The sequence below is a fragment of the Maylandia zebra genome, linkage group LG12 (genome assembly GCF_041146795.1).
Source record: "Maylandia zebra isolate NMK-2024a linkage group LG12, Mzebra_GT3a, whole genome shotgun sequence".
NCBI lineage: Eukaryota > Metazoa > Chordata > Actinopteri > Cichliformes > Cichlidae > Maylandia > Maylandia zebra.
The window spans coordinates 34933436-34947010 of record NC_135178.1 but is presented as its reverse complement, the minus strand read 5'-3'; the positions used below and the strand labels follow the sequence as shown (position 1 = coordinate 34947010).

Here is a 13575-nt window from a genome sequence, read left to right as displayed (position 1 = left end):
CCACCTTTAAGATATTTTCTTCTCTCTGCAGTCAGTTTAACAAAAACAAACAAACAAACCAAACATCCAGTGTCATCAATTTAACCTGTAACATGAGCAGAGCAGGATACGGATCCCTAACATTCAGGGTGCTGCTGTTTTTAGAGGAAGCTTTATTGGCTCTCAGGATTGTTAAAGGCCAGAAGAATTAAGTAGATTCAATGCATGCATGATGGATGCAAGCCCTTTAAACAGGGAAACAGAGAAACTTACAGATAAATAGAGAAACCTATTAAAGCCTTGTACTTGGTGACCGCGATGTAAAGTCAGGCAGAAAGAGCATTAGAGATTACTGCAGACATGGCTTTACTAGCATTGTTTAGAAATCTAATTTAATTGTTTTTAAGACCTGTGCACATTAATACCTGTTATCCTGCTCTAAAGCTATCGCTATATTAACAGTTAATTAACTAACAACTGTTCTGTATGTACTGCAAGGACTAAAACCTTCACGCCTCTGACACAAAGCCTTAAATAATGAATTTTAGAAGCTTCAAATTAATAATTATCTTGAGATTCTTCAGTTAGCCAATGACAAATTTGTTAATGTCAAAGATAATAAAGCTTCTTTTCTGAAGGCACCGGGTGGACTTTATCTTCAAATTTAAGAAGGTTTTGAGTTGATAAATACTGCAGAAAGACAGATTTCATATTTAAAAAAAAAATCTGTTTGTACATCAAAAAATTCAGAGATTTTATTTTAAAAAGTGCTTGGCCTTGAAAGTTTAAAATATGATGCTAACAAAAGCCAGAGCTATGAAAATTGGATGTAACAATTATAATAAACTTGAGGTCATGTTTAAGGGTTTCTTAGAGGACGCGTGAGATGGAATAGGTGAGTATGTTTTGCATTTCTATTACCCAAGTCAGGACAAAGTTTCTTCAGGTTATATTTGCCTGACTGTGGATGTTCAATACTTTACAATTATTTCTTACCCACGTTTTGACATATACGATCCCAGTAGCAGTTGGGGTCGACCCTGCCACTAGTTGCTAGAAACTGGGTGGTTGTTGACTGCCGCTAGGTGAGAATGATCACAAAGACGTTGCTTCAATAAAGACGGGATCTGATGCAGCATTGTAAACCTCTCTGTGACCAGTATCACCCACGGACTGTCAGCACCCTCCAGTTCGCCTGTCGGTTGTGGTGTCCAGAGGCTTTTTAGCAATACCATACATTGGTTAATGCGATGAATATCCATCGGCATGGGAAAAACTAAACGTTTCACATATTTGGCAAGAAAGCCTGTCCTGTAACAGAGTAATTAGTGTGACTAATACAATATACTAATTAGAAATTTCAGCATGCAACAAACTGGGGACCACAAGTTAATCAGTTGTTGACAAAAATATTAATTTATTTAAAAAGAATATTACCTACAAACATAAAACAGCTCTCTGAGAAGAAATTATTTGAACTCAACACAAAATGGCTCATACTCAACAGTAAGTGTAAACTCGGACACTCGATATCCAAACGAAAGGAAAATATTTCTCAGTGCAACCGAATATTGTAAACCTGTCTTTTTTCTCTCTCTAACAGAAACAAAACATCTGCAGAAAACGGAGAGAAATGAAAATACAAAACAACATTCACATATATGAATGATTGTTAAAGGAATACATAGCCTTTTGACAAAGAAGCTCTGATCACTTTCACCTCAAGGACATGCTTTAATTTAACAAAGTATGTTTATAATTATTCATTTCCCTACAACAACTGATTTTTTTTTTTACTCTATTAGGGACGCTGAATTATTGTATGTTTAGTGTGGTGTTGGCTCTTTTGGTTCTTTACAATCACGGTATAGCTCCATATTGTTGGTATTTAGTAGTTACTTAGATTTGAAAGGTCTTTGGTTCCCTCCAGATTTATTTTTAGTTCTCTAGTTTCCACATTGAATATTTGTTACTCTCTTTTTTTCAAAATATATATAAAAAAAATAATTAAAAAAAAATTTAGTTTGCTACTTTGTAGTCACTTTATACCCGGTCTTAATTTAGTTCCCTCGAGTAGTTAAACATTTGTTTTTAAATCTATTAAATCAAATAGAATATGGTAAGCTTTGGGACACTTTAGGGAAATTAAATAAATAAATAATTTAACTAGAGATGATGTTTTATTGAATATTCCCATCGTATTCTTTGTCATCTGTGTTTCTTTTGCTAAAAGTTAGTTTTAGTGAGCCATTTCATCATCCGTGTGTAGTTGTTGCTAATTTAGTTCCCTAAAAACCCGAATTTATGCATTTAGTTTTAAGTAACCTACCTGCTAGTATATTACATTTGTTTTGTAGATACTTAATACTTAGTTAAATGTATTTTTAAATCCCTTCTGAACATTTAATGTATTTATTTACATATTTACTGCATCGTATTTTCAGTAGTCTCACTTCACTTCCTTGTAATGCTCATGCCATATTTAATTCTCTGCAGTAGCCATCTTCAGTAGATCGAAGGGAACAAAATAAGAGCCTCTAAATATATCACTATCCTGTTAATTTAATCCTACAGGGAATGTTTGGATCATTAAAATAATTTAGGAACACTGTAGGATGATGTGTATTAGAACCAGTTGCTTTTCCCCCCACTGCAAAAACTCTCACCGATAATCATGTAGTCGTCCTATACAGAAATTCCCACAATACGAAACTCAACCATGGTCATAAATTATTGTTTATTGCGCCTCATAATACTAATGACATTTAAGTGGATAATATATTTTTGTTTAGTAAGTTTTAAGAAAAACAAACTACACTGTATTATTGTGTTCTCTGCTGGATGTATTACCCAGCAGGACATGTAGGGCTGTTTAATTTGTCATATTTACCTCACCAGTCTTCCATACACTGCTCATTAAACGCTGAACTTTTGATTGCGTAATGATACAGAGCTTTTTTGTCAAACTCTGTGTTCACATGGATAGTAATGACATGACTGTGAAACTGTTTTAGCCCAGAGGATGAATGCTGTACAAAAATCCCACTGCCTGATTTGATGCTTAAAGGTTTGTAGACTGCAGGGTTGGGTTTGTGTCGTGAATACACAGCCAGTCAGGATATTCCTTTAACAAGTGACTTCCTGTGAAGTGGGTGAGGGAGAGTCCTAATAGGGGTAGAGGTGGGTGACGGGGTATGCTGTGGGAACTCTGATGACTGGGACAACTACTGAGGGCATTCTGGAGGGAAAACCTGAGGAAGAGTGAAAGAAAGAAAAAGAAACTCAAATGTTGGGGTGATGGAATAGATTAAATGGATGGATTAAGGATCGAAAGTGAAACTAGGAAATTACCGTAAGCAGGGAGGGTGCCTGCAGGGCTGTAACCATAAGGAGCACCAAAACCTGCGGGGGGATAAAATAAATCAAATGTTATCATTAAATAGCACCTATATATACACACCAGTATCACCCACAGCTTTTGTAATCTATTATCATCTCAGCAATAGTTTTCACCTACATTTATGTTGAATCATATTAAAAACTGTTGTGCTTCCAGCCCTTTTTCCCTTGTAGATTGTCTGCTCAGCTGCCCTTTTATTATGAACCTCGCCAGAAACTTTGTTAATCTGAGCAGCTTTGTACAGCACTGGGGGGCAATTCAATGTTGCACTCAATTAATGTAGCACTATCAATCTGCTACAGCTTTAATTGTGAGGCGCAGATGGAACACGAGTGTGTATTTACCAGTGAGAGAGCACCGAATTATGGCTAAAGTTACTCTCAAATGGGGGAAAAAAAAGATCTAATCTACTGTAATTGGTGGACACAAGGGTCATGTCAGTTCATCAAATAAAAATAATAATCCTACCAGACCAAGATGAATTTGCCTGAAAGAAATCTTGGGAAAGACATGTCTTAATATGAATTATACAAAATTTTGGGTCCAGGCTGTCATTAGTTTTCTCCAATAAATAAATCAGGGTGAGGTGTTGTTAAGTGTTTTTAGCACTAGATCCATTATCTAGAAAACTACTTGAGATAGGTCCTTCAAATTTATTCTGGGTAAATATTTGGTGCTAATCTGCTCCATTCTCTTGGACCTGGACACTGGATAGTGTAGTGGTAAGACTACACACCTTTGGAGCAGGAGTCACAAGTTCAATTCCCACCCGGTATCCAGTAGGTCCTGGCTAGACCCCCCCCCATGCTTAAAACCAAGCCCTGGAATGGCGCGGCTATGTCTGCAGCTCGGACGCAAGAATTTCACTACATCTTGTACCCTGTATAACTGTGTATGTGGGAAATAAAGGTTGTTTGTTTTGTAGGGGACTGATTTTATTTCCAGATTCTTATACAGAAGGCTAACAGCAAGAGGAAGCTAATTAAAACACTTTACACTCTGGTGTAAATCCTGAGCACTGAATTAAAGATCATTCAGTATAACGCAGGTTTGTACAGCTTAATAACAGTCAGTCAAATGAAGGAGTATTGATTTATTAATTTTCCCCTTGGTATATGTAACGGACATGTTAAACAATGATGTGACTGCTGTGTGACTCACCTGGTGGGATGTATCCATGTGCGGGTGGGGTGCTGATGTAGGGAGCTCTGGGGATAATGGGGACCCGTGGAGGTCTGGCAGCGAGGGCTGGGAGGGTGAGGACCGAAGCCACGGGTCGCTTTGGCTGCACAAAAAATAGACCACAGTAAGAACAATACATGTTTTCTTTCACTGGGAATTTATCAACATTTTACTCACATCCTGATCTAACTGCTAAAAGGAAAAAGACTGATTTAAGTTTAAAACTCTCTGATTTGTCTCATCTGTCAATATCTGCAGGACACAATGCAGGACGTTAATTTGAAAGTCATTCTGAGAACCTTAATGTTTTACTCACTGGAGGGTTTGGCCGTTTCTTCTTGTTGGTCGTAGATTTAGAGCCGGAGAACAGGCTGTTCAGAGCGGCGAGCGCAGCGCTGGCTTTGGCTACTTTCTTGTTGGGACCCGTTCCCCGAAAAACCTGCTTGTCTACCTCAACCTGTTATCGCACACAGAGATGAGAGCTCATATTAACAGGGTTCCTCCTGCTAAAGACTGAAGTCTTCAAGACGACAAAGAAGAACAAAAAAACCACTTGGATTTGTGTACAAGATCGACTCAACAATAACTTTATTAATAAGAACAAAACGCTGTTCCCCGATGGTTAGAGAAAAAGTTTATGTTTGAAAGAAAGAAGAAAATCAAAATGCTTGAATTTGAGCGGGCTGCCTCGATTCCCATCATGTAAAAATTTAAAACACATTCTGCACAAACACAACACGGCTTCAGTACAGCTGCAGAACTGATTCTCATTGAATGTGCATTTCTTTATTTTGTTGCTAGCAAACATACAGTGCAGTAAACTGTTTATCCAACTTTTAAATTGCAATATTAGAATTTTATTTAAAACAATTAACTCCTGCTTCCTTAAATCCCCCTTTAAAGCATGTTAGCATGATTAAGCCTGATGTCTGTAGACTAATACCAGTTAAGGCCCTGTTTTTTAAGATAAATGAATTTTCTTAAAATTTAAAAAACAAATTTACATATTAAATTTACATTTTTCTGTTATATTTACATATAATAGAAACATACAGATTTTCATTATCAATGTTACAATAAATCTAATAAATTATGCCACGCTATTATAGATTATGCCAACCAGCTTAATCTATAAAAAGTCAAAAACAACCTTTTCCTGAAGCACCGCTTTGAAAAAGCTCTTCTTTTGTTTTAATAATGACTTAATCGACAAGGGAGAAACCGGAAATTAAAGTAACTGCTATGTGATATGAGTAATTCAGTCCCACACCTGTCGTTAACATAGTCTCTGGAGCACCTTTGTTTCTTAATAAGACATCTACATATGCAGCTCTTTTGTTGTTAATGCCAAAGGAAATCATCGCCACATAAAGAAACACAGAGCTTCTTGCATAAAGCACTGCAACAACATATAGCCTTAAAAAGCAAGCAGAAAACAAACTACAGCAGCGATTTTACAGGGACTAAACTAGTTTCATGTTCGGCTGCGTTTGCTGGCATTTAAAGCTGTTTTCATATACAGGAAGCTCTGAACATAAAACGCATTCTGTCGTTTATCTGCTCCTAATAAGAGAAGACATCGGAGACAGAGCGGAGCAGTGAGTGGAGGTGTGTTTGTTTTCCTACCTCTATGATGAAGCGTTTGTCGTAGCTGCTGCCGCTCTCCGATATCAGCTCGTATTTGAGGCCGCGGCGTTTCTCATTCAGCTCCATCACCGGGTTCTTACCTCCTGCCGTCAGGATCGGTCCAGGAGCTCTAGACTGCAGACGCATGCAGAGAGAGAGAATCAGCTGCAGGCTTTACATCCGGTTTATCCCCCGAATGAGGAAACATGAGCTCTTGAGCACAAAGTAAGACAAGCTATCTAAGCAGCCTGTTCACATCAGGTATACCTCCTACATGCTGGAAGAGTGAGAAAGAACAAGCTGCTGATATTCAGTATTTGCTGCACAGCTTACAGATACAAATGCCTATTACAGCTAATTAGAAAATGTAGTCTTTTTGTTTTTCATCTTTACTAAGCTGCTTCTTTTCTGTTTTCTGTTTAAGTTCCTTGAAGATGTTTCACTCTCTCATCCAAGAAGTTTCTTCACTTCTCAGAGAGAAGAAGAGTGGAGAAGTGGAGTGTCCCAGGTATTTAAGCCCTAGTGGGAGTTGTGCTGTGAAAGAGACGCAACAAATGCAACAACGGGCGTATGTCCCACAAATAAGTGTCCAGCCCGCAGTATTTAATTATTTAGTTAGTTAGATGGTTATAAGTGCACAAACTCTGTGCTGACAGGTAGGCCAAAACAGTCATTAGCGTTCAACCTGGTCTTAATGAAGTATGCAGACGGTGCTCTCAGCACCACCAGGCTACCATATTTTTTTTTTTATCTATGCAATTCTGATTATTGAGAGCTGATACCTTTTTTTAAATTATATTTTTTCTATATTGGTTCTTGGGATTGTTCAATCAAAGCATCATCATCATATGACCCCTCAACCTGAATGTAGGGAATAAACCACGCAAAATTTACAGGAAACCCCGGGGCCTGTCTGAACCCTGACCACGAATAAAAATAAACACTTTAATAATTTAATTTGTTAAAATTTATGGAATTCACATAGTAATAAGTTTTGGTATGCAGCCTATATTATGAGGTTCTTTGTGTTTTTGCTCACATTTTCAAAGACATCATCCCAGCCCACATAAAACGCAGCCCACTGATAGTCACACACCCATGCACATCTATCAAGTTAACACTGATCTAACACACTTTAATTTCTATGACTGGAAGGTTAAAACAGAGCTTGAAAAAACGTTCTGAGGACACGACTGAAAATGATTTTTAAAAAGTATTTTCAAATAACAACTTTGAAACATCTTGATGTAAGTTGGAGAGCACTTAAAATAAAAGAAAAACTATCTGAAAGTCTGGCTCAATACTTTAAAGAAGAGTTCAAAGAAATCTATAGAATAAATCAAAATATCAAGTTGCAACCTAACAGAATAAAATGAAGCTCATGCTTCTTCATGGTCTGATGAACTAATAACCCAGCAAACCACTGGCTAAATGAAAAATCAGGTTCTACCAGTCTCAGAAATAACCTCCACATCTGGTTTGGGATCTATGAGGAAACCTGTGTGTAAGAATATTATTTTACTGTATTTCATTTTCTTTTAAATTGTATCTATTTTTTTATGTTATTAGATTAGACTGAAATGGATGAATGAAGAAATGCTTACTGGAAATAGTTTCGGTGATTTGCAGTATAACATGTCTGAATGGTCAAACTGACAGTAAACTTTTATTTATTTTACATTTTCAAAACTCAACTTTGAGTTTTTATATTTTAATGGATGAGGAGGTTTACAATGAAAGCTATCAAAAGAATGAAATTCAATTAACTTTTATTTATATGGCGCCAGACTCCCAGCAGCTGAGCTCTGACCGAGCAGCAATTTTAAATGGCTGTATCTGTCATTTTAAAAAAATGATTGTAAACCTATCGAGATTAATATTTCACACACAACACCTACAAGCAAGGTCGTCTGCTCTTTATAAAACACGGGCATAACCATTGTGAGGTCGACAAACGTTTTTGAAGTCCCAAGTTGAGTGTTTTCACCATCGCCATTGTCAGTGGTTTGACGCCGGACGTGACGAGCGAGGGGCGGCTCTGACTGTGAAGTCTCACTCTCATTGAGTGTGCAAGTATGTAAACCTACTGTGTACACACACACACACACACACACACACACACACACACACACACACACACACACACACACACACACACACACACACACACACACACACACACACACACACAGAAGTAAAAAGGAGACACAACCTCAACAACCAAGGGACTGCAGGGGACAAACGGAGCTACAGATATAAGAACTAATAAGATGATTAAGCAAAACTTGCTTTCACGCTGCTCATGTTATTGATACCTGATGACATGTTTCTGTTTTGCTGGCCTCAGGGTAATCCCTAACATTAGTTAAGTGTGGTTGTGAAACCCAAACTCTCCCCACACTCTGCTGGAGGTCTCTTCCTGTTAAAAGGGAGTTTTTCCTTCCCCTAGTCACCAATTGCCCCCAAGAGGGGATCCTCTTTCTAAAATTTTACTTTATGATGAAACCATCTTGAGGTGATTGCTGCTGTGAATTGGTGCCATATTAATAAAACAGAAATGAATTTTAGTGGTGATTTTAAGAGAGGCATTGAGGTATCCGGGAGTGAGTAGAAACATGACGGCCTTTTGGATTTTTAGAAAATTTGTCCTTCAGGCTCTCAGAGGCAACAGAGTCGGGGAAGGTTACATTTTTGTTCACATAAGGACAGGAAAAAAAAATTAGTAATACATGAAAAGAAAGTTCCACAGAACATGTTTAAATCCAAGGTTTCCAGCCTTTGTAATCAGGACGACCGAAAATCTGCAGAAGAATTTTTATTGTGTTGAATCTCTAATGAACCTCATGGATGTGTTGTAATCAGGAAGAACCTTTCACAAAAGGCCATAGTCTGTGTGTGTGTGTTCGTTCCTCACCTCCTGTGTGTCTGTGGAGGAGGTGATGGAGGTGGAGCTGGAGCTGGTGGACATCCTGTCGTTCTTCCCTTCGCCATCTGACTTCTCGTCGGCACTCAGCGAGTCCACGTCTCCATCGCTGCCGAGCACGTAGCCCAAAGCCTGCAGCGCCTGAGGACGACAGCAGCGAAAACAAAAACAGCCAGAGGACGTTCATTTAAATTTCATCACCGCACGACTTCCTGCTGCATTCAACACGACAGTCATCGGATTACAAAAGTAGCGGATAAACTTTTTGTGACGTCCTGACAGCCGCAAATGGGAGATGAGTCACGCTTTCACATCCATCATTTGTCACTGAGCTGTCCTTGAGCAAGGCACTCAAACCCCAGCTGCTGCAGTGAGGCTGCAAAGCGAACAACAAGAACAGAAAGACTGGCTGTGCTGAGAGTGTGAAAGTGCAACTGAATGAATAAATATGTGTGAAAAAGACTCGGTGTGAGCAGTCAAACTTCTAGTTCAATAAAAGATTTGTCACAAAAAGAACATTGTGTGTTCTCGTATCGATTTAGAAGAAAACTTCAGCTGCTGTTTCTTTGTCCAACTTAATGTTCAGCTTTTAAACACCTGAGTACAAAATTATTGACAAACCAAACTAACAGGCAGACACAGGACTGGAAGCTAAAGTGGTGTTGTTAACCCTCTGAACCCCCTTTTACTTGCTTCACTTACAGATGTCATAATTTTAAAAGTAGAGAAAGCAACTTGATACCTGTGCTGATATTAAAGTGGACCTATTCTGCTTTTCCTTTATTTTTTATGTCTTTTGCTTTTAGTGGAGTTTCTGCAACTAACGACAAACCGGATTTCCTTTGTTCTCATGATTTCTCTTGTTCTTTTTAGTCTTAGAAGACTAAAACGGGGGGCGACCGTGGCGCAGGAGGTTGGGAAGTGCATTTGTAACTGGAAGGTCGCCGGTTTGATCCCTGTGCTTTCTGTCCTGGTTGAATAGTGGAATTGTAAAGCGCTTTGGGTGCCTTGAAAAGCACTATATAAACGCAATCCATTATTATTATCATTATTATAAAACAGTTTTCAGCAGTTTGAAAACTCTTATATGTGTATTAGAATTTGAAATTAGAGCCTAAAAGAACTGCAGGACAGTTCGAATCCACTTTCTGTGATGTTTCCTGTTTGTTTTGTTTTTTAATCTTTCTGTATCTGCTCGTCTGTGTCTAAGTGTTTATGGAGCTAGTGCTGTGGAATCCAAGTCCCTATAAATCAATCGGTCTATCTATGATAACCCAGTTAACCCAGTATCTAAAGGAATAGGCTCTAGCCCATCGTGACCCTGAGCAGAATTAAATGGTAGTGATGTTCATCATTTTAGTTTGTCTCAATCTGAAGCTTTCAAACATTAAGCACAAATCATACTCTGGATTTTGAGGTGTTTACATGTCCCAAAGAAGACATTTGCTAACCGATGACTATCAGACAACCCATCTAAGGTTCATTAAAATACAACCCCCAGACTTCTGTGACTTTTATGCAGCTCTTTGAACTGTGTTGGTACCTTGAGAGCTACTTGGAGCTTGGCGGTTCTCTTGGAGTTCCCTGTGGCCTGGTATGTGGTTCCCTGGATTTCCACGGACATGGTGAAGACTGGAGCGTGCACTGGGCCGGATTGGGACAGCAGGCGGTACTGAAGGCCCGGGTGGATCTGGTTCAGACGCATCAGAGCATTCATGGGATGGTTTGGATCGGTCATCCTCCAGTCTAGCACTTAAAGAGGAGAGATGCACATGTTATTAATGAAACAGAGACCTCATGACTCCACAAGCAGGAAGTGAGAGAAGCCATTTCATTGGCCCAGCTTCTTTCCTATTAGCAGCTAGCTGATGGGACTAGAATGACACCGTCCGGGTGTTACACCACTGACACTTCAGCCAGCGACACTTCACACCTACACAGTGACGAGAGATGAGCTGCCTCCCCGGAGTCCTGAGCAGTAATATCTCACTGATGAATTGGAAATGAAACCTCACTCCTGGTGACATCCATTACAAAACAAGTGCTGAGTGTCGCCAAATAATAAGCATTTTTAATAATAAGCAGATTTTAGTCCAACTCTGTCAACTGTGCTATGAGGCTACAAAAGATTTGACTTTGTAAACAAATAAGATCTATAAAGGACAGAACTGAAGTCAAATGACATTTGTCAGCTGTCAAACTTTTAATATTAATATAGAAATGGGAACAACATCACAGTCTGAAATCAAGTTCAACAAGATGCTTTAAAAAAACAAAAACTCTTCGGACCCACAGGAAAACTGATCAATTAAACAGGTGCTGGTTGTTTCCAAGGAACTGACGAATGCTCATTACATAAACGTGTGCACAATATAATGGAGACAGATCCATGTACGTGGACTTATCCAGTCAGTTCTATTTATTAATCTATGAATTTAATAAAAAATAAACTGTTCAAACAACCTGCAGGGTTTCATAGAGAGGTGATAACAGATGTCACCAAGTGGAAACATCCGGGGCAGAAAAATGAAATCAATTTCCAAAAAGTGCAGTTCCTGTTAGGGCCACCTGAGCCTGGCTTCAAAACGGAGTCAAACCCACAGACTTGTATGTTAAAATGTACAACTCTAAAACAGAGATGAACTTGCAGGTATTAAAACAAATAAACAACCATTTTGGCCTCTGTGGATAGTGTCCACTCTTCCTTGAGTTATACTGGTAAGGCTAGAAGTTATGGCTCCTCTGACTGACAGATGCTGTTCCTCTAATGACCACTTGGGGCTCGTCACAAAAGCGAGTAAATCCACATAGAAACATTCTGTTACCTGTTTAGATTTTTTTTTTTTATTATTCTTGTCATCTGAGTTTTAATTTGTAGTTTTATAAAAAAAACAAAAACAAAAAAACATGCTTTAGAGCTTCAAGGCTACAGCTGTCACCACCTGTACCATTATTACAGGTATTCAAATCTAACGCAGGGTTAATGGACTGGGCAAAGTTGAAGAGGAAGAGGGCCGGCAGAAACGTTCATGTGTAATTTCAGATTCTTGAGAAACACTACAGAGTTATCGATGATGCTGAGGTGATCATTTATTTGCATATGGCCACCCACAGATTTCAGCTTTTGTGTAACAGGTGTCACAGCGGGGACACTTGAGGCTTGTGAAGTGTGCAGCCGCCTGGTTCTGCAGCCACTGTGTGTAATTACTGAAAGGTTCTGACAGGCACTTTAGACTTGAGTGCGACTTCTATGAATATGGATGCAGACGAGGTGTAAGAAAACGAATGTGGAGGTGCTGGTGGACAGGTGCCGGAAGGAAGACAGGGGGAGGTGTTAAAGCACTGTAAGTGTGTGTGTAAAACCCAACATGCGCGTGTGTGGTGGGAGGTGGTGAGATAATTGCGTGGCAACAGCCAGCAGTATTAATCCTCCTCTATCTCTGCCTCCGTCACCTCCTTTGAACTGGAAGCAGATGAGGGTTGCCGGAGACGATGGTCCCAGCGAGGGCCAATTTAATTACTGTGACACTGACAGACAAGACTCTGAGAGCGAGGGGGAGGAGGAGTGAAGAGGCCGAAGGCTGCAGCCATCAGTGCCAAGACCGTTTAGTTTACGGCTGCAGCTAATTATTATTTTCACTGTCAGCTAATCTGCTGATTTTTTTTTTTTTTTTTTTTAGCAATTATTGGATTAAACTGTCTATAAAATACCAGAAAAAGCAGCCAGACATCTTTAAATGTCTTGTTTAACGAGCAGTCCATGGCTAAAAATATCCATATGAATATCTGTACAAAACAGGTGTCAAACTCATGGCCAAACACAGCCCTCTGTATGCTTTAATCCAGTTGGAACATCCCTTTTTGGCTAACACATTTTGGTCCACCTAAGCTCAGCTGTGGTCTGCACAGGAACACAACAAACCAAACAAAGGGATTCAGCTTCCCAGCACCCGAGCTTACGAACACAAACTGGCGAAAAAAAAAAAGACTGGTGCAGAGGGCAGGCGGTTTAAAGAAAGATGGGAGACTGAGAAGCGTGTGTGAAGGGAGGCCTGCGTTTCCACCACGACACAGGCTCTGTATTCAAACAACATTTCAACTCCACGCACCAGCAGAGATGCAGAGCCACGGAGGAGGAGACGCGAGGCAGAAAGCTGCTGAGCTGAAGAGGCAACTAAAGCCAAACATGTTTTTTCTCAAAGTGAGATTTCTTCACTGCAGAGGGGAGAGCTGAGCGAGAGATTTTCAGGGAAACTGAAGTTTATTTGCAAGTTTTCATTTTTATTTGTTACTTGTAGTTAATTTTATGCAACACTAGCCTGTGTGCAGCACAGTACATGATCAAAGATTCTTTTTCTTTTGTTGCTGAGACCAGGATATAAAGAACAGAACTAAAGTAGTGCATTAGGAGAGAAACCTATATGATCTGAAAGTGAAAGCTGATGTGATGCACTTGAATACACCA

General features: G+C 39.3%; 1 protein-coding gene and 1 long non-coding RNA gene across 3 annotated transcripts in view; one reads left to right on the top strand and one right to left on the bottom strand.

Annotated features, from left to right (window-relative positions):
* The window catches only part of LOC111500564 (uncharacterized), a 68442-nt gene extending 60771 nt beyond the window's left edge, over positions 1-7671 (top strand). The window contains exon 4 of the long non-coding RNA XR_002721163.3: positions 6612-7671. This is a non-coding gene — a long non-coding RNA (uncharacterized LOC111500564). The remainder of the gene's footprint in view (positions 1-6611) is intronic.
* Positions 1-13575, bottom strand: part of LOC101483299 (spermatid perinuclear RNA-binding protein) — a 98995-nt gene that overhangs the window by 2996 nt on the left and 82424 nt on the right. Inside the window, exons 12-18 of one of the 2 annotated variants that reach the window (XM_012920350.4) lie at positions 10654-10862; positions 9102-9251; positions 6188-6322; positions 4878-5018; positions 4541-4664; positions 3331-3381; positions 1373-3230 (exon numbers count right to left, since the gene is read on the bottom strand). In XM_012920350.4, the coding sequence (XP_012775804.2) occupies positions 3145-3230; positions 3331-3381; positions 4541-4664; positions 4878-5018; positions 6188-6322; positions 9102-9251; positions 10654-10862 (896 nt within the window). In that variant the 3' untranslated portion in view covers positions 1373-3144. Of the gene's footprint in view, positions 1-1372; positions 3231-3330; positions 3382-4540; positions 4665-4877; positions 5019-6187; positions 6323-9101; positions 9252-10653; positions 10863-13575 lie in introns of those variants that run through there. The other variant, XM_012920349.4, reaches the window with a different exon arrangement.